Source organism: Leptodactylus fuscus, chromosome 2, assembly GCF_031893055.1.
Source record: "Leptodactylus fuscus isolate aLepFus1 chromosome 2, aLepFus1.hap2, whole genome shotgun sequence".
NCBI classification, from domain to species: domain Eukaryota; kingdom Metazoa; phylum Chordata; class Amphibia; order Anura; family Leptodactylidae; genus Leptodactylus; species Leptodactylus fuscus.
Window position 1 is genome coordinate 261,306,077 of NC_134266.1, and position 23,901 is coordinate 261,329,977.

General features: G+C 44.8%; 1 protein-coding gene across 1 annotated transcript in view; it reads left to right on the forward strand.

Moving 5' to 3' along the window:
• The first annotated feature begins 2,432 nt into the window (after nucleotides 1-2,432).
• MAML2 (mastermind like transcriptional coactivator 2) overlaps nucleotides 2,433-23,901 on the forward strand; it is a 123,673-nt gene continuing 102,204 nt past the window's right edge. Inside the window, exons 1-2 of the mRNA XM_075266162.1 lie at nucleotides 2,433-2,537; nucleotides 6,124-6,678. Coding sequence (XP_075122263.1) covers nucleotides 6,256-6,678 — 423 coding nt within the window. The 5' untranslated portion in view covers nucleotides 2,433-2,537; nucleotides 6,124-6,255. The remainder of the gene's footprint in view (nucleotides 2,538-6,123; nucleotides 6,679-23,901) is intronic.

The window sequence follows — 23,901 nt, forward strand, 5'->3', positions numbered from 1 at the left end:
GAATATTGATGGGATTTACATTTCTCTCTTCATTTGTGAGGTCAGACACTGATATTGGGTGAGAGGGCTCGGCTTTCCAACTCCATTCTACTTCATCCCAAAGACATTGGATGGAGTTTTCGGGGTTCTGTGTGACCAGTCCAGACTCCCCCAGCCATATTATTAGCCGTCCTTTAATAAACAGAGGGGGCGCTGTAGGTGATGTTCTCCAGATGAATCCAAGTTCTCCCACCATATTGCCACTTCTCCATAGTCCAGTAATGACGTACTTTACACCTCACCGGCTGACACTTGGCATTGTGCACAATCACCAGGTCACCTTCCCAGGCGGCCATATAACAGAGGATGGCGAACACCACAAGTCTCAACACTCAGCAGCCCCATAATGTGACTGTGCACAGACTCCAAAAATCCTTCCCAGGTCTGAAAGAATGATCTGAGACTAGAAGAAGGATATGGAAGCTCGGCTCCATTTAAAGGAATCTACACCATGGAGAGCTCCTCTGAACCCCTTACATGGTCTTGTAGGGTCAGATGGTGATATAAAGGCCATAGATCTATCTTACTGCTGAGAAATTCAACCTTTATTCCATATGCCAATGAGGGCGGGTTCACACCTGCGCCCGGTCTCCGCTTTTGGGTTTCCATCTTTTGCCATGAAAAACAGGACAGGAGACGGAAACCCGGCGGTCAGTTTTCACACCCATGCACTTGAATTGTTTTGCAAAGTGTCTGCCCGTGAGCGTTTTGTGGTCTCTGTGGCAAAACAGCTCACGGGCGGACACTTTGCAAAACAATTCGGACATGCAGGACTTTGTGTCCGGTTTACACCGTGAACAGGTAGAAGACGCACACGGGCAGTCACTTTGCAAACCCATTCAAGTGAATTGGTTTGAAAACTCACCGCCGGGTTTCCATCTCCTGTCCAGTTTCTCTTGGCAGAAGATGGAAACCCGAAAGCGGAGACCGGGGTGCAGGTGTGAACCCACCCTTAGCTGTTTGTTGCACCTTCTGCTCAGTCCATTCTTGGCTTTGGTTAAAAAAAAAAAAGCCCAAAAAGGCTTTTCCGCAAGGTAAGGCCTCAGCCTTGAATAGAAAGTTAACTAGTTGCGACACTACTCTGACCACACACCCCCTCATGCTGGTCACTCCGGTACCGATAGTGTCCTCCTGAGTGAGGCTATAGCATAGAGCTGCACCCCTGCCCCTTATCTCTTCTGTTTAACCCTTTGAATGCCATGATCAATGCTGGTTGCGGTCCTCTCCTGCTCTCATCATCAGGAACCCTGGTGACCTCATCACAGCTGAAGCTTGGCGGGGTTTGACAATAGGACCCTGGGGGGGCGTAAGTATAGAATGTGCAGAGGTAGCAGTTACTACCAGACCCTGGACCCAAAGGGGGCCCCATAAAATATACCACTATTGTCAATGGCACAAAGTAACTAGGGGGCCCATTAGAGACTGTTGCATTGGGGCCCAGATTATTCCAACCACACCTCTGACCAGGCCCTTGGCTGTTCAAAGAGACCACAGTGTTTCGGGTGAACACTTCAGCCTCTTCCAACCACAACGCCGTCCATTGTTTGGTATTGCTGCTCAGCATGTTCACTTGGATGGGACTGAGCTATGGACAAACCATGTGATCAACGTGTTCACTTCAATGGGAACAAACTACAGACAGATCATGTGGTGAGTGAGTAAATATAATGTCACAACTGATCCGGAGGGGTCCTATGTGTCGTATAAGCCATGTACTGTATTTACAAAGCCTAGAAAGCCCCTTTTAGGACCCCTTTAAGGACTTGCTTAGGCGTACCTTGACAACTATCTGGTCTATGAAGTCTGCCATCGTCATGAAATTAAAGCAAAAAAAATCCATTTGGGATTAAAAAAATTAATCTAAATACAAATATGATTAAAAAAAATAATTTTCTCTAATAAATTTGTTTCTTTTGTTACTTATAATTCCTAAAACATAAAAAAATATATTTTTGGTATATCCATGACTATAACAAGCCCTGAATCTGTAGCATTATTTATGATAGGTATATACCCAGCCCTGTATACTGTATTATACTGTATACACAGTTCATTACTTGCAAAACCTCAGACTGCATTCTCCCTATCATCCACCAGAGGGCTCCCTGACACGTTACTGATTTCCAGCCAGGCGCTGCAGTGACACAGACTGTCCACTAGATGCCGCTATGGAGAATGTGTGAACATACCAGTCTATCCCAGTCTCTCGCACACAATGAAAGCCTCTGTACTGGGGAAAGTGCAGGCTGGAGTTTAGTATGAGCAGACTGGGCTGACAACAAGCAACAAGAAAAGTTACTAAATTACTACTTTCATTTCCAGCTTGATGCTTGTGCCTGTGCTAGGTCACTGTGCACACAGAGCAGTGCAGGAGACTTGCAGAGACTTCTGGAGGAGAATATTGTACAGAACACGACTGTGAGGGGATCCAGGAGCCTGGGAAAATCTGCAAAGAATGCATTGCTCCCATCTCAGGGTGCAGGCTGGAGTTTCCTAAGGTAAGGCTGCAGGGGATGAGCCCAGATGGAGCAGAGCTGAGTGTGTTGTGTGATCCTTGCAGCAGGTTTACCTGCAGTCCTATGTAAAAGCAGAATTCACATTGCCCTATAACACGCTGTGCCACTTGACAAGCTCAGGGTTGCTGCATCCGACCAGTCCAGCTCTGCTACATCTGTGTCTAGTTACTTTCAGCTGCATGACTATCACTTATCCTCGGTTGTTGTAGTACTACAACTCCCAGCACGGCCTGCAGGCTGTATGCATGTCCTAACACGACGCATGTCTTGGGACATGCATTTTCTTTTTTCGTTAAAAACTTTTAAATAATTCTGTTTGTGCATCTGGGAAAGTTGGGTGATAGCTAATGAAGCTGCTAATTGCTAAATCGGGAGTCTGGGAAAGCTGGGTGATCATACTTGTTGGGTTTTGTGTTATAGGTCTATTTACTTTGTGTATTGTTGTTCTGCAATTTCACATGGCACAATGACCGCTATATATAGATATAGAGTGATCAGCTCCAGGGAAAGCTGGGTGACAAACACAATGCCACCTACAGGGGTTGTAATTGTAATGATGGGCCAATCTAAACCTAATAAGAGAGATAGATAGATAGATAGATAGATAGATAGATAGATATTAGACAGACTCCTGTAGCGCGGCAGATTTACCATTCAGGATATGCCTGACAACCAATACTCGGCCACTCCAGCTTCAATTGTCAACCAGTTTTTACAGGGTCTCAAATTACAAATGAAGCATTCTAAGAAAGCTGGGTGATCTCCAGAGGCGGAACAAGTACTTATTAGGCCCTATAGCACTTTTTGGGCCCCTCTCCAACATGACCTTCTTCAGAAGTTAGTTTACAGCAGGAAAAACTTATCATTGTAGTGGTGTCCCTAATACACAGGAATAATGTGCAGCGATGTCACAGTACAGGGATAATACATACAGTGATGTCACAGTACAGGGATAATACACACAGTGATGTCACAGTACAGAGATAATACACACAGTGATGTCACAGTACAGGGATAATACACACAGTGATGTCACAGTACAGAGATAATACACACAGTGATGTCACAGTACAGGGATAATACACACAGTGATGTCACAGTACAGAGATAATACACACAGTGATGTCACAGTACAGGGATAATACATACAGTGATGTCACAGTACAGGGATAATACACACAGTGATGTCACAGTACAGAGATAATACACACAGTGATGTCACAGTACAGGGATAATACACACAGTGATGTCACAGTACAGGGATAATACACACAGTGATGTCACAGTACAGAGATAATACACACAGTGATGTCACAGTACAGAGATAATACACACAGTGATGTCACAGTACAGAGATAATACACACAGTGATGTCACAGTACAGGGATAATACATACAGTGATGTCACAGTACAGGGATAATACACACAGTGATGTCACAGTACAGAGATAATACACACAGTGATGTCACAGTACAGAGATAATACACACAGTGATGTCACAGTACAGAGATAATACACACAGTGATGTCACAATACAGGGATAATACACACAGTGATGTCACAGTACAGAGATAATACACACAGTGATGTCACAATACAGGGATAATACACACAGTGATGTCACAGTACAGGGATAATACACACAGTGATGTCACAGTACAGGGATAATACACACAGTGATGTCACAGTACAGGATAATACACACAGTGATGTCACAGTACAGGGATAATACACACAGTGATGTCACAGTACAGAGATAATACACACAGTGATGTCACAGTACAGGGATAATACACACAGTGATGTCACAGTACAGAGATAATACACACAGTGATGTCACAGTACAGGGATAATACACACAGTGATGTCACAGTACAGAGATAATACACACAGTGATGTCACAGTACAGAGATAATACACACAGTGATGTCACAGTACAGAGATAATACACACAGTGATGTCACAGTACAGAGATAATACACACAGTGATGTCACAGTACAGAGATAATACACACAGTGATGTCACAGTACAGGGATAATACACACAGTGATGTCACAGTACAAAGATAATACACACAGTGATGTCACAGTACAGGGATAATACACACAGTGATGTCACAGTACAGAGATAATACACACAGTGATGTCACAGTACAGGGATAATACACACAGTGATGTCACAGTACAGAGATAATACACACAGTGATGTCACAGTACAGAGATAATACACACAGTGATGTCACAGTACAGAGATAATACACACAGTGATGTCACAGTACAGGGATAATACACACAGTGATGTCACAGTACAGGGATAATACACACAGTGATGTCACAGTACAGGATAATACACACAGTGATGTCACAGTACAGAGATAATACACACAGTGATGTCACAGTACAGGGATAATACACACAGTGATGTCACAGTACAGGGATAATACACACAGTGATGTCACAGTACAGGATAATACACACAGTGATGTCACAGTACAGGATAATACACACAGTGATGTCACAGTACAGGGATAATACACACAGTGATGTCACAGTACAGGGATAATACACACAGTGATGTCACAGTACAGAGATAATACACACAGTGATGTCACAGTACAGAGATAATACACACAGTGATGTCACAATACAGAGATAATACACACAGTGATGTCACAGTACAGGGATAATACACACAGTGATGTCACAGTACAGGGATAATACACACAGTGATGTCACAGTACAGGGATAATACACACAGTGATGTCACAGTACAGGATAATACACACAGTGATGTCACAGTACAGGATAATACACACAGTGATGTCACAGTACAGAGATAATACACACAGTGATGTCACAGTACAGGATAATACACACAGTGATGTCACAGTACAGAGATAATACACACAGTGATGTCACAGTACAGAGATAATACACACAGTGATGTCACAGTACAGAGATAATACACACAGTGATGTCACAGTACAGAGATAATACACACAGTGATGTCACAATACAGGGATAATACACACAGTGATGTCACAGTACAGAGATAATACACACAGTGATGTCACAGTACAGGGATAATACACACAGTGATGTCACAGTACAGGGATAATAAAAAAAACACTGTCACACACTGTCACACGTCCGTAGCGCCATGTTCACACTAGCCTTGCGCTCTCTGTTATTCGGGTATATTGGGCTCCGCTGGGTGTTTCCCATTTCAAAACTGAAACTTCGGTGGTTTTGGCACAGATGTTGACCCAGCCTGATACTATAACATGAGATAATGCACTTCCACCAGATGGGGGCTCCACTCTTCATTATCTGGACTTTACCACTGACAGTACGGGTCGGCCTTGGACATTGAGCCCCATAAAACCGCCTGTGTCTATATCCCTGGTAGTTGCACCTTATGATCTATGATCATTGTCACCCAGCTTTGCCAGACGCAGATGTAATCACTACATATAATCTGGGGGGGGGGGGGGGCGGTGTAGGGGAATGCTGCTCACGTCTGACTAGTCGCAGGCTCTCTTGTCATGAGTTGTAAATGTTTTTTAGGGCCGCGTCACTTTGGGATCACTTTGCCCCGCTGTTCCCGTCTCCCGGCTGTCATCGCCTCCATTGATGTTGCAGTAAGGATACAATATTAACCCTCTGTGATTCAGTAAAGGACACCGGGCCTCCAAAATTATGGGGGAAACCGCCCCCCCTCAAGCCCCGACGGGAAGCCTCGCCATTGGAGTATCCAACGTGGGTCTGCTCGGCGGTGGAAGCGTGGCTCCCAGGTTGCACAGCGCCATAGTTGAGCGGTTGCGGGCTCGAATCGCGGTTTGTCGCCAACATCACCTTAACTGCGAGGGTCGCTATGAGCGCAGCAGGGCGGAAAGTTCTGATCGGGAGCGGGAGAACACCCTGCAGCTATTGACCCTTGTCCAACATGGCCAGGGCTCCAGAAAGAGCAGCAAACATAGCAAGAGCTCGTGTGCCGCACCCCCCGACTACCGGCACCATCAGCCGCAGCAGCCGCAACTGCTCAGTGACGAGGGCGGGGACCACAATGGAGGCCAGCAAGCGTCTAATGGACTGGGCCAGAGGAATTCGGCTCTCATCGCAGTAAGTAACAAAAATTTCACATGTCTATGTTGCACCAGAAGATGCCCTATAGGTAGATTCAGACGGTGCTCCCCTAGTGTTGGGTCTTAGTATCACACCCTCTAACCAGGGCCAGCTCAGTGCAGACTAAGGCTCTTCCAATGGGGGACCGATGGTTTGATCCGTTCCAGTAGAGCGGGTTCTATCCTGTTCCTTGACATTGGGACACAATGTAACCCCCCATTGGGGGAGCTACACCCAAGTATTCCGCTAAAAAACCTAAACTAACTTGGCCTACGTACTCCGTCGTGTGCATGAGGCCTCAGGTTCCTTAGGCCAACCAGATTCTGGGTCCCAACCAAAACTGATTCTGGGTCCACGTTCCAACAACCCTTAGCACCATGGCATGTTGGCCCACCGTTGTCATGGCCTTGGTCCACCCAAGGTTCCTCTGGCATTCTGTTGGACCAGCCCATCCCCGAGCCTGTTCCATGTGTTACCATGTGATATTGTTATGTTTGAATTTGGGAAATTTGATGGAATTGTTGATGGCTTCTTCTGGCGTCACCTCAAGCTCTTCTGGTTCTCATTGAGGAGATTCAGGCAATGCCCCATGGGAAACATATGTAAATTAGCTCACCCTGAAAGGAGGAAATGTCCTGTTAGTCTTTCAGTGGTCCATCTATTCCACCAGTGGTCTCTTCTCCTTTTCCTCAATGTTCCAGCATTAGAGGTGAAGATAGGGTTGAGGATCAGTCAACAAGACTCATTACCCTGGCTGGGGGTATTTAGGCACAGGGTGAGCACAGCAAATTGAATCATAGCCCTGAGTGACGGAAAGCTGAGCCATAAATCTGCCCCTGCCCTAGATATTCTTTTGAGGGAGTCTGTCACCAGACCCAGCATATCTCCCCAGTCCTGCAGATAGATAGGTTAGTGTCACCAGAACCAGCATATCACCCCAGCCCTGCAGATAGATAGGTTAGTGTCACCAGACCCAGCATATCACCCCAGCCCTGCAGATAGATAGGTTACTGTCACCAGACCCAGCATATCACCCCAGCCCTGCAGTTAGATAGGTTACTGTCACCAGAACCAGCATATCACCCCAGCCCTGCAGATAGATAGGTTAGTGTCACCAGAACCAGCATATCACCCCAGCCCTGCAGATAGATAGGTTAGTGTCACCAGAACCAGCATATCACCCCAGCCCTGCAGATAGATAGGTTACTGTCACCAGAACCAGCATATCACCCCAGCCCTGCAGATAGATAGGTTAGTGTCACCAGAACCAGCATATCACCCCAGTCCTGCAGATAGATAGGTTACTGTCACCAGACCCAGCATATCACCCCAGCCCTGCAGATAGATAGGTTAGTGTCACCAGAACCAGCATATCACCCCAGTCCTGCAGATAGATAGGTTACTGTCACCAGACCCAGCATATCACCCCTGCTCTGCAGATAGATAGGTTACTGTCACCAGACCCAGCATATCACTCCAGATAGATAGGTTACTGTCACCAGACCCAGCATATCACTCCAGATAGATAGGTTAGTGTCACCAGAACCAGCATATCACCCCAGTCCTGCAGATAGATAGGTTACTGTCACCAGACCCAGCATATCACCCCTGCTCTGCAGATAGATAGGTTACTGTCACCAGACCCAGCATATCACTCCAGATAGATAGGTTACTGTCACCAGACCCAGCATATCACCCCAGCCCTGCAGATAGATAGGTTAGTGTCACCAGAACCAGCATATCACCCCATTCCTGCAGATAGATAGGTTAGTGTCACCAGAACCAGCATATCACCCCAGCCCTGCAGATAGATAGGTTAGTGTCACCAGAACCAGCATATCACCCCAGCTCTGCAGATAGATAGGTTACTGTCACCAGACCCAGCATATCACCCCAGCCCTGCAGATAGATAGGTTAGTATCACCAGAACCAGCATATCACCCCAGCCCTGCAGATCGATAGGTTAGTATAAATGCCATAGACTGTCAGGGCCAGAGTGTATACAGCAGGACTATTACTCTAGTTCATGTCATCTTGTTATAGCACTGTATCTACTATCCAAGGATTCCCTTATGGCCGCCTAGTTACCGTGGAGCAATTTTTTTTCGCCCTATTACTATAATATCCTCTTAGCCACTCATTGCCATAATTTTATAAACAGGAGAGGGGTCTGGTTTTACAAAGCTGCAGTGTGAACAGATGCCTAGTGCCCAATTTATAATAGGGGCACTATAGTGTGTATGAGCCAGTAAAGGGGGTAATGTATTGTATATTGTGATGGGGGACAGTATTGGGTGTTATACTGTGTGGGGACCAAAAAAGGGGAATTTTTTTCACCTGCAAATCGGTGACCGTCACAGTAAAGAAGAGGTGTGGTCTAAAAATTTTGATCGGTGGACCAAACATCTCTTTCCAGGACAATGGCCATGCCCCTTACAGACCCAATTTTGGGAATGAGAATGGTGCAAAAAAAAAAGTTCCAATTTTTGTTCCCAAAAACCCAGTTTTGGCAAAAACGTTGCGCCATTTTATGCCTTGTATGCCAGAGAGCTGTTAACCATTCACACTACCGTTGTTGCTGACGTTGAGATCCTGACGGACCCCTTTACTCTTCAGGGCAGTTTTGACAGAGTGCATATGGCTCAGCAGGTGGCGACAGTGAGCACGAGAGAAAGTTCCTCCCAGGGGGAAATAATTCTTAATTCTGCGCTCTGACCGGGGCATGATGGGAGTGATTCCGAATCTAAAAATAGTGCCTAAGAAAACCTATTTTTGAAAATGTCGTGACCGTGTCATTTAGGGGCGATGATGGTAAGTAGTTTGCCCGTGATTGCTTTTATCCTGAAACAGCACCACGCCTGTCCATAGGTTGGGTCTGGTATTGCAGGTCAGTTTAAAGGACTTGTCTCGCCTGAGGCCATAAATAAAAAAAGCCTGGACAGCCCCTTTAATCACTATAATTGGGTCAGGGCTGCAATACCACTCGCCACCTGTGGGCAGGTGTGGCGCTGTTTCTGAAAGAAAGCAGCCATGTTTGTTCTAACCCTGTACAAACCCTCTTTACTCTAATATAGGGCTGCATTTGGTTTGTCATAGAGGTAATTTTCATTCTTTTTGTGGGTTTTTGGTAAACTTGGCATCTTGGGAAACAAATCTGGCGTGTTCCTCTGCGATTCGTTTGGGCCGTTCTTGATCTCACGATAAAAAACGTAATAATGCAAAGTGATGGGGTGATGACTGATTCTCGGCATCGGTTTTCCGATGAGCTCACAGGGGACGGAGCTGTCATGTCCATGATAGACACGATGCCGGCACGGTCGCACTTGTGAGCAGAGCCTTGATCTCCCGAAATGTATTCATCCTCCGTGACTCATCACTTGCTACACAGTTTAATTTTCACTTTTATAAAAATGAAGCCCCACTTTATAAGCGAAGTCCTTCAAGTGGTTCTCTGGAAGGACTTCTCTAGAAAGCCCATTATCTATGACTTTCTTAAGGATTTCTTAGTAATTGGGTGAGGGGGGGGGGAGGAGGGAGGACTCTCATCAATCAGTGGGAAGATCACCTCTCTCTTTGGAGGACCCACCGTGTCCGTCAATTAGATGGACAGGCCTTTTGTTTTAGTGGACACCGTGTAATACCTCGTCATTCCTGCGGAGGCACTGCAGGGAAAATTAACACTTTTTTATGAACTACCTCGCAGCTCACACCAGATCGTACACACAAAAAAATTGTTGATAGTGAAGTAATTTTGTCACAAGTCCTAGTTATTTGAAGTCTTGACCTAATATATAAGGTAATGGCATCAAAAGATTATCACAATTAAAACGTAACTCTTATGTCCTTGGCAGGTAAAGGTTTATACGGCAGCCCTTGCTTATTAGATGGTGTTCTAGGCCCATAATTGACCATAAAGGGGCAAATCGTGAGTGCTCCCACCATCCAAACACAATGATCTCAATGCCATATAATTGATTGGAGCTGAAATTCAGTTTTGGCTATATGGCCTGGACTGGGGTGGATAAATGCTGACTAGGTGTCGGTAGGGTTGCAAATTGCTATACTGGGAAGGGGCTCTGATGGAGCAGAGACCTGCATTACCCCCTCATTGTCTCTGCCCCAGGTCTCGAACCCAGGATCTATGGTATGCAGGGCAGAAACCTTATCAGCTGCTCAGCTGTTGTAATGTGGTGGTATCTATCTGTCTATTATTAAAGGGGTTATCTTTAGGACATTCTTAATATAGGTCATCAATATTAGATATGTGAGGGTCTGACAACCAAGACCCCATAGATCATCTTCTCCAAGATGTATTGGTCCCTTTGACGTCTATGGGGTGGCGGTGCTACAGTTTGTATGGCGAATGAGCAGTGCAGGTCCCTCCATGTAACCATTACCGGGAGCTGATCTGCGGGGGTCGTGGGTGTCACACCCTCGTACATAATAATAATAATAATAATTATATAGCGCTAACATATTCCGCAGCGCTGTACAGTTTGTAGGGTTCAAATACAGACAGAAAAATGCATAACAAAGAAAGTCATTTCACACAATGGGACTGAGGGCCCTGCTCGCAAGAGCTTACAATCTATGAGGTAGAGGGGGTGACACAAGAGGTAGCAGGGGCGGCATTGCTTATACAGGGGGTCAGATAATTCTGTAATAGAGGTGACTGTCATTACACAAACATAAAACTGTATGAGCCGTCACTAGTCGTGTCCTTTAACATATGGATGGAGCTTGGACCTATAAAGTTATCCTGAGATGACATCATATCATGTGGGGTAATGTGGGAGCGGGGACAGAGGAGGGTTACGTTTTGGTGATTCTAATGATGGTACGGAATGGTTTACGTTACACATTGTGATAGGCCTGTCTGATAAGATGTGTCTTTAGTTTGCGTTTGAAACTGTAGAAATTGGGAGTTAATCTGATTGTCCGGGGTAGAGCATTCCAGAGAAGTGGTGCAGCTCGGGAGAAGTCTTGTATACGAGCGTGGGAGGTTCTGATAATAGAGGAGGTAAGTGTTAGGTCATTGAGTGAGCGGAGAGCACGGGTTGGGCGGTAGACAGAGATGAGGGAGGAAATGTAGGGAGGTGCGGCATTATGGAGAGCCTTATAAAATTGATGATCTACCCTATGCATTGGCCATTAGTATTAGAAAGTGGATTTTAAATAATCCATTTTTAAATAATAGATATATTATATTTGATATCGTCGTAACCGTAACAACCCGTACAATACAGTGAGCCAAATATTTATCGATCTCAATGGCCTAAATAAAAATGGCGCTATTACCCTCTGCATTCCCAGGCCAGATCCATAAAAAAGTATCATTTGGTATCGGAATCAAAATGAAAATTCCGATATGGTGACCCTTCTAGGTGTTGGGCTCTTCGTTCTTGTGACTGGTTAGGATTGTGCGACCTCCACCGGCAAGTGATGACGTATCGTAGCGGTTTGTCATCACAAAGAATATTACTGAGGCGGTGACGGGGTCTGTGTAAGTATAGAGAGTCCGAGCTGGGATACAGTTATAGTAGAATACCTGATGGTTGGCTCGTACAGGGAGCTTAGTCGTCTTTCTCGGGCTGTCAACATGGGATTATTGAGTAACGCTAATGCCGGTATTAGTGTTCTCACCAGAAATGTTTGGTTTTGGATTAGTTACATTTCTTAGCTCCTAATATCTCCATGCCTTTTCTAGTACAATCCCCTCCCCCAGGCAATAAACCAACAGCATTCTAAGCAATGGATCTGGAGAATGGTGGTCCTATTCTCCTGTCGAGCATTGGGCGATTTCCAGCAATCTCATACCCTGTTTCCCCGAAAATAAGTCATCCCCCAAAAATAAGACGTAGCAGAGGTTTTGTTGAATTGCCTAATATAAGGCACCCCCGAAAGTAAGACCCCCCCCCCCCCCCCAATAATAATAATATTTCTGCGCAAAGATTGTATGAAGAAAAATATTGCTGCTGGTGCCGCTGCGATACATTGTATACACTGTTCCTGCTGCTGTAGGATGTGTATACACCAAGCATCATATGCAGCGGGGAGTCCACACTCCCAGCTCATCCCAAAGAAGCAGGAACAGTGGATACAACGTAGGGTATCGCAGCAGCCGGCTTTCCTGTACACACAGAGCACCGCGCACAGCGTTCAGTCGGCTGCAATGTTTTTCTTCATACAGTCTTTGCGCAGCAAGCACATATCCATGTAGCGCAGTGGTGACAGCAGCACACAAAACTAAAATAAGACATCCCCTGAAAATAAGACATAGCATATCTTTAGGACCAAAATTTAATATAAGACACTGTCTTATTTTTGGGGAAACACGGTGGAAGACACCCCTGTTCCCGTGATCAGTTGGGGTCCTAGTGGTTGCATCCCCCATCAATCTAGATAACTTCTAGGTTAATATCTAGGTAACAAAAGACGCCTTTTGGACTGATGTACAGAGAGCGTCTACTATATTTTGCACAGAATGGCATCTAGCTGGGGGCACACTCCTTCAGCACCTATTAAACTCAATATGGGAGATTTATTAAAGGGAGTCTATCATGTCCTCCAAGGATACTAATCTGTCAACACAGTATTACAGGGCTCATTACATCGGTAAACCTCATACCTTTGTTATGTAGTTTAAAAAAATATATATTTTGACATTATGCAAATGAGGCAGTTGGTGCACAGGAGGCGGGCCTTCAGCTCCCTGGAGCACTGCTCTTTCTGCTCAGACCCCTACCATCTCCTGTATACAAGACCCCATGCAGATCCTCCTACTGCTATGACATCAGCCATCTTAACAAAGCAGCAAGAGCAGATGTCCTGCCCCCAGTGCACCAATTGCTTAATTTGCAAAAGTCTTCAAAGTTTTTTTTTTTTTTCAAATTTGAGAAAGTGACCTACATAACAGAGGTAAGTTGTTTATCAGTATAATGTATTGTATAACATGGTGGTGGAAGTTTATGATGCTTGGGGGGGGGGAGATGGACTCCCTTTAAAAATGGCGTACTGACTGTATGACAAGGTGCATGCTGCATTATGAAGTGCAAAATTCAGCAGACCGTGCCTTTAGCTGTTCCCACAGCCGGATTCCGATTTCTGCTCCAACTCCTTCATAAGTGGCAGACAGCCACAGTCATGGTACAACTACGGTCATGTACATAGAGCCTAATAGGTTGCCTTTAATCTCCCTGTCATATATACAGTGATATAAAGTGATTTATACACCTCTTCTAAACCGATTGCCATCAGCAGCTACTCTATCCCAGCTTATCTACTGATTTTCATTATCTAGCCCTCTGCCGCTGCCACTAGGCGGCGCCTTATCCCGTACTATGTATAACAGTATGCAGTAAGCTCTTCAGCGCCCCCTTATGGTAACCGCAAGCAAACAGAATTTTATCATTTAACCATCACAGTGTATTATGTGTATACTTCACCTCAGTGACCAGGCACAGGACAGTGCAAAGCATCATGGGTACACAAACTTTAATGCTTTATGCCGTGTGCTCGGGTGGAGTCTTTATCCTGACACTCTCCTAGTAATGAGATGAAAGGGGGCCAAGTGTGACTCACGAGCAGCCGTATATGTCACCTACGCTGGAGAACCTCTCACTTAAGACTGATTTATTTTCTTTAAATAGTCTTGGACCTTAATGGCAAAGACACGTCAGCCGATCCTCATCCAGGATCACCCCCGAATATTTACAGAACACCTCTTCCTGCAATTAGCAGAGGTGTGACCTGTGACCCACCCATATTCATTAGTGCCATGCGGCACCTGCAGCCTAGCCACGCTAGGTGACGAGGAGCGAATATCTGGGCACCATTAAAAGAAACCGTGTCATTTATTTTCTGCTCCTTCTGAATAGGTTCTAGTCTTCAGAAATTGTAAATAAAATAGATTTTAATTATCTGTCGCATATTAAGCCACCAGGATCTTCACCTCTAATTGCAATCTCCTGCAGGAACTTACAAGGAGCTTCTCCCTCGTTTATTTTTTTTCTTTATTTTTCTAACGATAGGCTCAGATTATAAATGACGCTTTTATCTACCCCCTTTCCCCTGCAACAGAAATGTCCATGCATGAGAACATAGGAGGACTATTCTCACCCCTCGTTCACATCTGCGTCGGTAACCCGTTCAGGGGAGTCCGCATGGGGACCCCCATGAACGGAATATCAAACGCAGTGTCAAGCGGTGTGCAGTGAAAGCACACAGGCACCATAGACTTTAATGGGGTCCATGTGCTGTGCGGTGTGATGGCTGCATTGGACCCCATTATAGTCTATTGGGTCCGTGTGCTTTCACTGCACACCGCTCACCAGTTTGTTCAGTAGTCCGTTTGGGGGGGGGGTCCCCACGCAGAGTCGCCAAATGGATTACCAATCATAGATGTGAACGAGGGGTCAGTCTCATGGTCTTTGCTTCTGGCATGTGATCAGTTCTGTGTCCAGACCGTGCATGAAGCAGCTCTCTCTCCCTCTCCCCTAAAACGCCAATAGAGAAAGTTTACATCCATCCAGACAATCTGCTATATATATCCAAAATTTGCCTTCCCTACATCTCTAAACTTAGGCCAGGTTCACATCTACAACTACACAGCCCTACTATAAGGCCCGGTCCACATCTGCGTTCACTATTCCGTTCAGGGAGTTCGCTAGGGGACCCCTCAAACGGAATACCGACTGCATTAAAAAGCGGTGAGCAATGAAACCACACAGACCCTATAGACTATAATGGGGTCCATGTGCTTTCCGCGTGGTTTCCGAACGAATCATGGGCAGAGAAAAGTAATTCAAGCACCCCTATTCTCTCCGCATGATTCGTGCGGAGACTACACGGAAAACACATGGACCCCATTATAGTGTATGGGGTCTGTGTGCTTTCATTTCTCACCGCTTTTTAATGCAGTCGGTATTCCATTCGAGGGGTCCCCAAGCGGACTCCATGAATGGAATAGTGAACGCAGATGTGAACCGGGCCTTATAGCAGGGCTGTGTAGTCGTAGTCATGGAGTTGGGGCCGGTTTTGGGTGTAGAAAAAAGTTACTGGCTTCAAAATAAAACTATTCATTTTTCTATTAATGAAGAAAGTAAAAAAAATCATACTCTGGCTACGTTAGACACACTGTCGCAGAGTCCACCGAAAATCCTTCGCCTCTTTCAAAACAGCTATAATGGAGTCGTCTGGGTTCCGTACGCAACTGCTGTTTTAGAGATTCATTCACCTTCTATCCGGTGACCCGAGGCGATGGCCTCAGGAAGCGCCTCATGGAATGAAATGGGGGAGACTTGTTTTTTTAATCAGCAGTTACTTATTGTGTTATTGCAATAAGCACAAACCGATCATTTTTACTCACCTGTCCACGCTCCTGTACTGGCCGCCCTCCGCTGTCTCCTCTAGGCGGCGCTACACTTATGCGACAAGGCTGAAGAACGTCGGGCTGCTACATACAGCGTCTCGGCGTTCTTTAGTGTTGGCTATAGCACACCCTGGAGGCAACGTGGACAGGTAAGTAAAAGCTATTGGCCGCTACTCTCTGTGGGGGGAATGGGGGTCACATACTGCGGTGGGCTTTAAAAATATCATATAGTGTTTGGGTGCCATAAATGGGGAGATCATATACTGTGTGAAGGGGTAAAAAAAAAAGTGGGGTCATATACTGTGTGGGGTCAGATACAGTGTCCGGGCCATTTCTCCGAACTCTGATACCCTGAGCCCACAGTCAGCCATATCCGCACTAGAGCGTAATAGTGCATGAGCGGGAATCTCTCCTCCGGAATTGGGGTACCAACGCCCCTGTTCCAAAACATCACCCAATCAATATGCCCTAAATGTCCGTAGTCGGCACCCCTGTATACCGGGCACAACCAGACTCATAGCAACTATTACAGAAATTTGAGAAGAACTTCCTGAGTGCGGCTGTAAGAATCCTGTCTCTATCCTGTAGCCAAAACCAGTTTGTGTTCTAGGTGGGCCGACCGAAATATGGAAGTAGCAGAAAACTTGACTCGTCCGCCTCTTCCATTTTTTCTTCCCCTGGCTACCTTGCGGTCATTTTAGCAATAGAATTGTGTGGGAAAATGCATTTCCTAAATGGCATGCCTCAGATTCCTGAAACGTGTTGTTGCATCTGCATTCCATCTCATTGCTGGCTCTTTAACTCACGCAGTGCCAGGGTACCACACGTCCCCCTCAGTGGTTTCGCTACACGTTTCAGGGTACATTGACTATGTGTATAGATATAGTCTAGGGCCAATAATAAGTGAAAAATGTATTCTGTATTCTATGGAATCTGGTATCCGATGGTAAATCCCATATACACTTAATGGAGCACCAACGCGTTTTCTCAACCCATGCTCCATTCCAACCATTGTAGTAGATTGTGGGGTTCCAGTGGTGGGGCGCCCATTGATCAGGTGTTTATCACTAGAGTTGAGCTATCGGGGTTGGAAAAGATCGGATCCCGATCGGCAATCGAGCAAATTTACTCTTGCGTCTGTAGAGTATAATAGTGATTCAGAAGTTTTGGGCTGGAGTGGAAACTTTTGGAAAATTTGGGTTAAATCTGTTTAGTTCAACTCTTTCACCTTTCCTATGGATTTCAGGAATAACCCTTTAATGTCCACAATGCCATATTAAAGGGAACCCTTAACAATCGATACAACAGGTTCAACGGAACGGAGACACGATACAACCACGTGAAGATGGACATCGCGGTGATCATCTCGATGGTTGATGCTTGACACTACCAAAGCCAATGTTTGCTTAGTCTTTTGAAGCTGCTCAGACGTGAATACCCAACCATGAAATCTACAAAAAAATCTAGTGCTCATATGTATCTAGTAATGATCATTTGGCAGGACACGTTTCATCGTTCTTCTGTCCGGTTCCATAAACTTGTGTGGTCTGGCTTTTCATGGTTGACCTCCTATAGCTTTCGAGCGGTTTTCGAGAGGCTCCTCTTGTCTACTATTTATTGTATGAAGGATTTGTATTCTCCATAATGTTATTTTTATGCATTGTTATGGCAGCGTGCTGACAGACTACAGACTAAGCCCCTGCCCGTCAGAGCTCACAATCCGTCTGAGCTGTAATACTTAAAATTAGAAAACCCCTTTACATCCTTGGAGAAATTTGGTATGCCTCTTTGGTGTTCTTACTTACCTTGTTACCAAATTAGGTCTCCAGAAAAATGGCACATGAGGCAAGACCACTCTGCCCAATAGGTGGAAGTATGCCCCCAATGGGTGAAGTTGTGTCCCATTGGCGGCACCCCAATGACTCGGGGCTAGGAGAGACCACTAGTTTCCAATGAGTGCCGTGGGCTGTTGACTACTCACAAAACACAGCGTCATCTATTGTATGGTGGCTTTGCTTGGTATTGCAGCTCAGACCCATTCACTTGAACAAGAATGTAATGGGACATCTGCTGAACTGTGGGGGGTCGCTGATGACCTATCTCCAGGGCATAGGTCCGATATCAATACTTCAATCCCCTAAAGCCCCTTGAAGGTTTCCTTAAGTGACCCCTTTAATACCATAAACTTTTCTAAGTAAATCTTCATCCCCATGAGCCTGAGAATGATACCGCAATGTGATTTAGCGATCCTCGCAGTGTACACCCCGGTGACTGATGGGGTATCGGCGGTGCCTCTGTACATTATAGGTTTATGTGATAGCTGCAAGGTCTTGTTTTTTAATCTCCAAGTATCTTGAGCCATTTACCGCTTAGTACACCTAAAAAAAAAAAAAAGAAAAAATCCCATTATGGCCGGCCGCCTTTCATCTCCCTTAAGTAAATGGTAATGCGATCTAACTTTTCTTCTTCCCTCTCGCTCGCAGAGAATAGCCGCAGTAATATCTATGGCTGTCCTTAGGAGCCGAATGGATTGGAACAATTGTTGTCTGTGCTGATGAGTTCAATGTTGTCATGGAGAAGCCCAAGACGTGAGGGGAGTTTATGTTTTGTTTGGCAGAGGCCCAGGCAGTAGAGGAGAGCGAGCGTTGCAGATCTGTGCGCCCGTTTACTAGGAGGCCAGAGGGACAAAACTTGTACCTCCTTACAAACTCACCCTAAAGTTAGACTTTTGGGGTCACTGTAGAGAAAATACTTAGGGGCCGACTTGTATAATAGTCTGCTAAAGGATGTAGGCCTACGTTGGAGTCACTGCACTTAATATGGCAGAGAAACCTACTCTGAGAAGACAAATATTGATAGGACTGCCTCCTCTCTACGACTGTGCAGACAGATAGCTGTCAATCACTGATAGGACCGCCTCCTCTCTACGACTGTGCAGACAGATAGCTGTCAATCACTGATAGGACCGCCTCCTCTCTACGACTGTGCAGACAGATAGCTGTCAATCACGGATAGGACCGCCTCCTCTCTACGACTGTGCAGACAGATAGCTGTCAATCACTGATAGGACCGCCTCCTCTCTATGACTGTGCATACAGATAGCTGTCAATCACTGATAGGACCGCCTCCTCTCTACGACTATGCAGATAGCTGTCAATCACTGATAGGACTGCCTCCTCTCTACGACTGTGCAGACAGCTGTCAATCACGGATAGGACCGCCTCCTCTCTATGACTGTGCATACAGATAGCTGTCAATCACTGATAGGCCCGCCTCCTCTATGACTGTGCATACAGATAGCTGTCAATCACTGATAGGACCGCCTGGAGGGGTTGGCATATATCACCTAGGATAGGGGGACGACATGATACAGCCAGTTATATCATGGTGAATAATTCATAAATGGGCACCGTGTAGTACTAGACTTCCTCAGTAGTTAATACAGTGGCCTAAACATACCCCCACATATGAGGGTATGACCCACCTTAAATATGATCCTATGTAGAGTTAGAAACTCTGTACTGGGTCTGCTCTATCAAAATAGCAAGAAGACCTTTCACCACCTCCACCAACTCCAACTCTTTGCATCCTTCAAGAGTCACCACTTCACTGATTCTGGCACAGTTGGGATTTCTCTAGCCCCCACCATTCCTGAGCAATCAGTGCCATTAGGTCTGGTGGGCGGTCCCTGTCTTTCAACTCCATCCCTGGACCGCCCACCTGAAAGCAGAGAGCATAACTGTGTCAATATTAACAGAATGGTTCAGGCTTGAGAAGAATCTGTGCTGGAATCGTGGAATGGTGCTTAAAGAAAGCTGTTATGAGTTGGAGTTGGTGAAAGGTCCTCTTTAAATTCCTGTACATAACGCTTGATTGTAATGCCCCCCCCCCCCACACACACACACACTTAAATAAAACTACTTGTGTCTAGATTTCGGACATTCTCGAAAATAGTCCTACTTGTCTTCCATGTAGTATGCTATCCTTGTTGATTCTGGTTTGTCCATGACTTGCAATACCTTACTTCACCTCTGTTGGCAGTAATCTATCTCATAGGCACCAATGAAACAGCGCCCCCATGACTTTCTTGCTTACACTCTAATCTTTGAATTGCCAGTTGGTTGAATAGATCGGCTCCATCCTACCTGTGTATTTAACATTCCCATTAATCTGGCGTCTGCTTCTGTTTTATGTCACCCAAATTCAGCCCTAAACACACTATAAAAGTGCGCCCTAAGGAGATCCCACTAGGACCTCAAATTCCTCTTTGGCCATTGGCCGTTGACTCATAACATAAAGTATACAACAGTTTTGTAGACACACAGTAGCTGTACAGATAAAAACTTCACATTATATCACAGTTTACCCAAAGCCTGCTGTATATTTTATGGGCTTTCCAACATAAAGTATTTATAGGGTCGCTGGAGGAGTTCTTGGCCCTATAAGATGCTTATAGGTCAACGTGCCACCATGCCAACATAATCACAATTTGGCAAGTCGTAGACACGTTCGGTCTGATCTGTCGCCTCGGACTATACTTTTATAACGTATCACGAGGAGTCAGGGCCAATAACTTTTTATATGGCCACTTAGCAGAGCTGGAGTCTGGTTGTGAACGGTGCAGGTTCCTTTAACATGTGATAAAATGAATGTACAGCTTTAATCCTACGCGTACGGGGGAGTCAAATGAGAATGGGTATGCTGTATTTATTATATTAGATTTTTTTTAAAAAAATTTGGATTTAAAAATAAATAAATTATATATATATATATATATATATATATATATATATATATATATATATATATATATATATATATATATATATATATCCCATAGTGAAAGAAAATCGTATTATTTCATATGTTTTTGTAATTTTAACTTTTTAGGATTTTTTTTTTACATTTTATTTTTATAGTGCTGACCTAGTGCCTTGTTTTATTATTTCATATAAAAAGAAAACTTTGGGATTTTTTTTTAAAATAAATATATTATTATATAAATGGTTTTAAACTTTTTGGGATTTTTTTTTTTTTTTTAAAAAAACCCTAAATATGCTATTTTTATAGTGTGGACTTAAAAGGGGCTCTATCACTGGGAAAAGTCATTTTTAACTAATCACACCTTGGCATAGCCTTTAGAAAGTCTATTCCACACCTACCTATAGTATGTAGATTGCCTCCGTGGTTTCTGAATAAGTCAGTTTTTATTCATATGCTAATTAGACTGGTGCACGATAGATCGTGCACACCTCTCCTATTGTTTTCTATGGGAGACTGCTGATGATGATGATGATGACTCGCTTCCTGTTTGCCTCACACACATAGAAGATAATAGGAGAGAGGAGGCTGCTGGGAACTTCCTGAGCTGGCTGGAGGCTCATTAGCATATGAATAAAAACGGACTTATTCAGAAACCACTGAGGCAATCTACATACTAAAGGTAAGTGTGGAATAGACTTTCTAAAGCCTATGCAAGGATGTGATTAGATAAAAAAGACTTTTCCCAGGACCTTTCATCAGATTGGGCACAGGCAGTTTTATATACTGCTGGAAAGCTGACAGTGCGCTGAATTCAGCGCACTATCTGCTTTCCCGATCTGTGCCAGGGACGCCCTTCTGCCCAGCAGCACCTATCGCGCTGTACAGTGTGAGCGGGGAGGAACGCCCCCCTCCCTCTGCTCACACAGCTCGTCCATAGACGGGTATTATCAGGAGCGGGAGGGGGGAGTTCCTCCCCGCTCACACTGTACAGCGCAATAGGCGCTGCTGGGCAGAAGGGCGTCCCTGGCTAAGTGTCAGAAACGCCCTTCTGACTGTAAAGCGCTACGGTACCGATAGCGCTTTACACCGGGCACAGATCGGGAAAGCCAACAGTGCGCTGAATTCAGCGCACTGTCAGCTTTCCAGCAGTATATAAAACTGCATGTGCCCGATCTGATGAAAGGTCCTCTTTAATGCTGTATTTTATTTTATTATTTTATCATTTTAAAAAAAATTGGATTTTTAAAAAAATAATATATCTACTATTCTTACCTAGATTTTTTTTTTCCAGCTCCGACTTATTCCACATTGCTGTATATTGGCTGCCTAGTGAGCTTCCAATCTAGTTTCCCTTAGGGGCACTCACACTATGGCCAGAGAGGTCTAGCAAATTACCATATATACTCGAGTATAAGCCGAATTTTTCAGCACGGTTTTTGTGTTGAAAAAGCCCCCCTCGGCTTATACTCGAGTCAAGCAAAAAATATATTTTTTATTTTTTTTCTGGTGGGGGGGGGGGTGTCTATGACCAGCCGCAATAGTAATGTATAGAATCTCCCATAAAATAGTGGAAAAATAAAGAAGCTTTAAAAAAATATAATAAAAAAATAAAATAAATAAAAGTTGTAAATCCCTCCTTTCCCTAGAATACATATAAAAGTAGAACATGACTGTGACACACAAACACATTAGGTATCCTGTGTCTGACAGTGGCCGGTCTACTGAATATAGGGGATCTGCAGTGCTCCTGTTCTGTCAGGAAGGGGTTAATAGGAGCACTGCAGATCCCCTATATTATTATATATATTCAGCCAGGCTGAATTACAATTGGGGGGAAAAAACCCAGTCCTCAAGCTCAGGGAAGGGGCAGACAGACACCCAAAACACCCCTCCCCTTCCCCAGCAACTACTGCACCCAAACACTCCGACCATTTTCATTTTTGAAATTTTCCAGTAGCTGCTGCATTTCCCCCCCTCGGCTTATACTCGAGTCAATAAGTTTTCCCAGTTTTTTGTGGTAAAATTAGGGTCTTCGGCTTATATTTGGGTGGTTTATACTCGAGTATATACCGTAAGTGCAAATCCTACGTAATCGAAGATCTTCTAGGCAGATCCAGGACCGCTGTTCCTTTGCCGACCAGCTCAGTTGAAGAGAATGGGGAGCAGGTGCAATAACGCACGTAACCTGTGGACAGGTGTGGCACTGTTTTTGGAAGAAAGTAGCCATGTTTGTCTAGAAACAAACATTGTTTTGGGTGCATTTTATTACAACGACAAAAAACTGCACCCCTATAGAAATGTCAAAATGCTGCCAAACTCACCATACAGTTATGTCTTGGGAAGATATGCTAATGATTATGGGTGTGATCTGATTAGACACTGGGTCTTACCACAAGAGGGCGTAAAAGCGATTCCTCCGCCATTTTATAAAAAAGCACTCGGAGGCTACTTTTGGGTAGTGTACCTCTTAATGGGGGATCATTGTCTATACAATGACATTTTATGTTATATCTTTGGAATGGCTGAACGGATTTGGATAAACAAAACCCCAAAATGGTCATGGTGACAGCGCCGATCAAATACATAGCATTGGGCTTTTCAGACCTGGTGACAGGTCCTCTTTAAATTGCTGTGTTAAAATATGATATGGTATTGCAGTGATCTCCTAGCACAGACCTGTGGCCTAACCATAGATCACTCCGACTATGGCCCGGTCTACAGGAATGTTTTTGTTTCCTTCTAATTCCCAATATAATTTTTTTTCGTATACCAGAGTAATTTGCAGCCAAAAAATGTTTGTCGTAAAGTAAATAAAGCAGATAGTGCGTAACCTCGGGATATACGGTAACAAGAGATGTGACATGGAGGGAACGTTATTACTATTATATCCAGTGTTGTGGGAAACTCAACAACCCACGTCATAAAAAATAAAACCTCTGTCTCCCGTGTCATTGGCATTAGAGGGTCTCCGGGGCGCTGCGGATCCAGACGGGGCTGTGCATGGTCCGCAGTGGGAAGCCCTCCTATATAAAGTCCTGTCCTGGTACCAGTGTATTATTCCTCCGGCCTGTGGGTATGAAACCAAG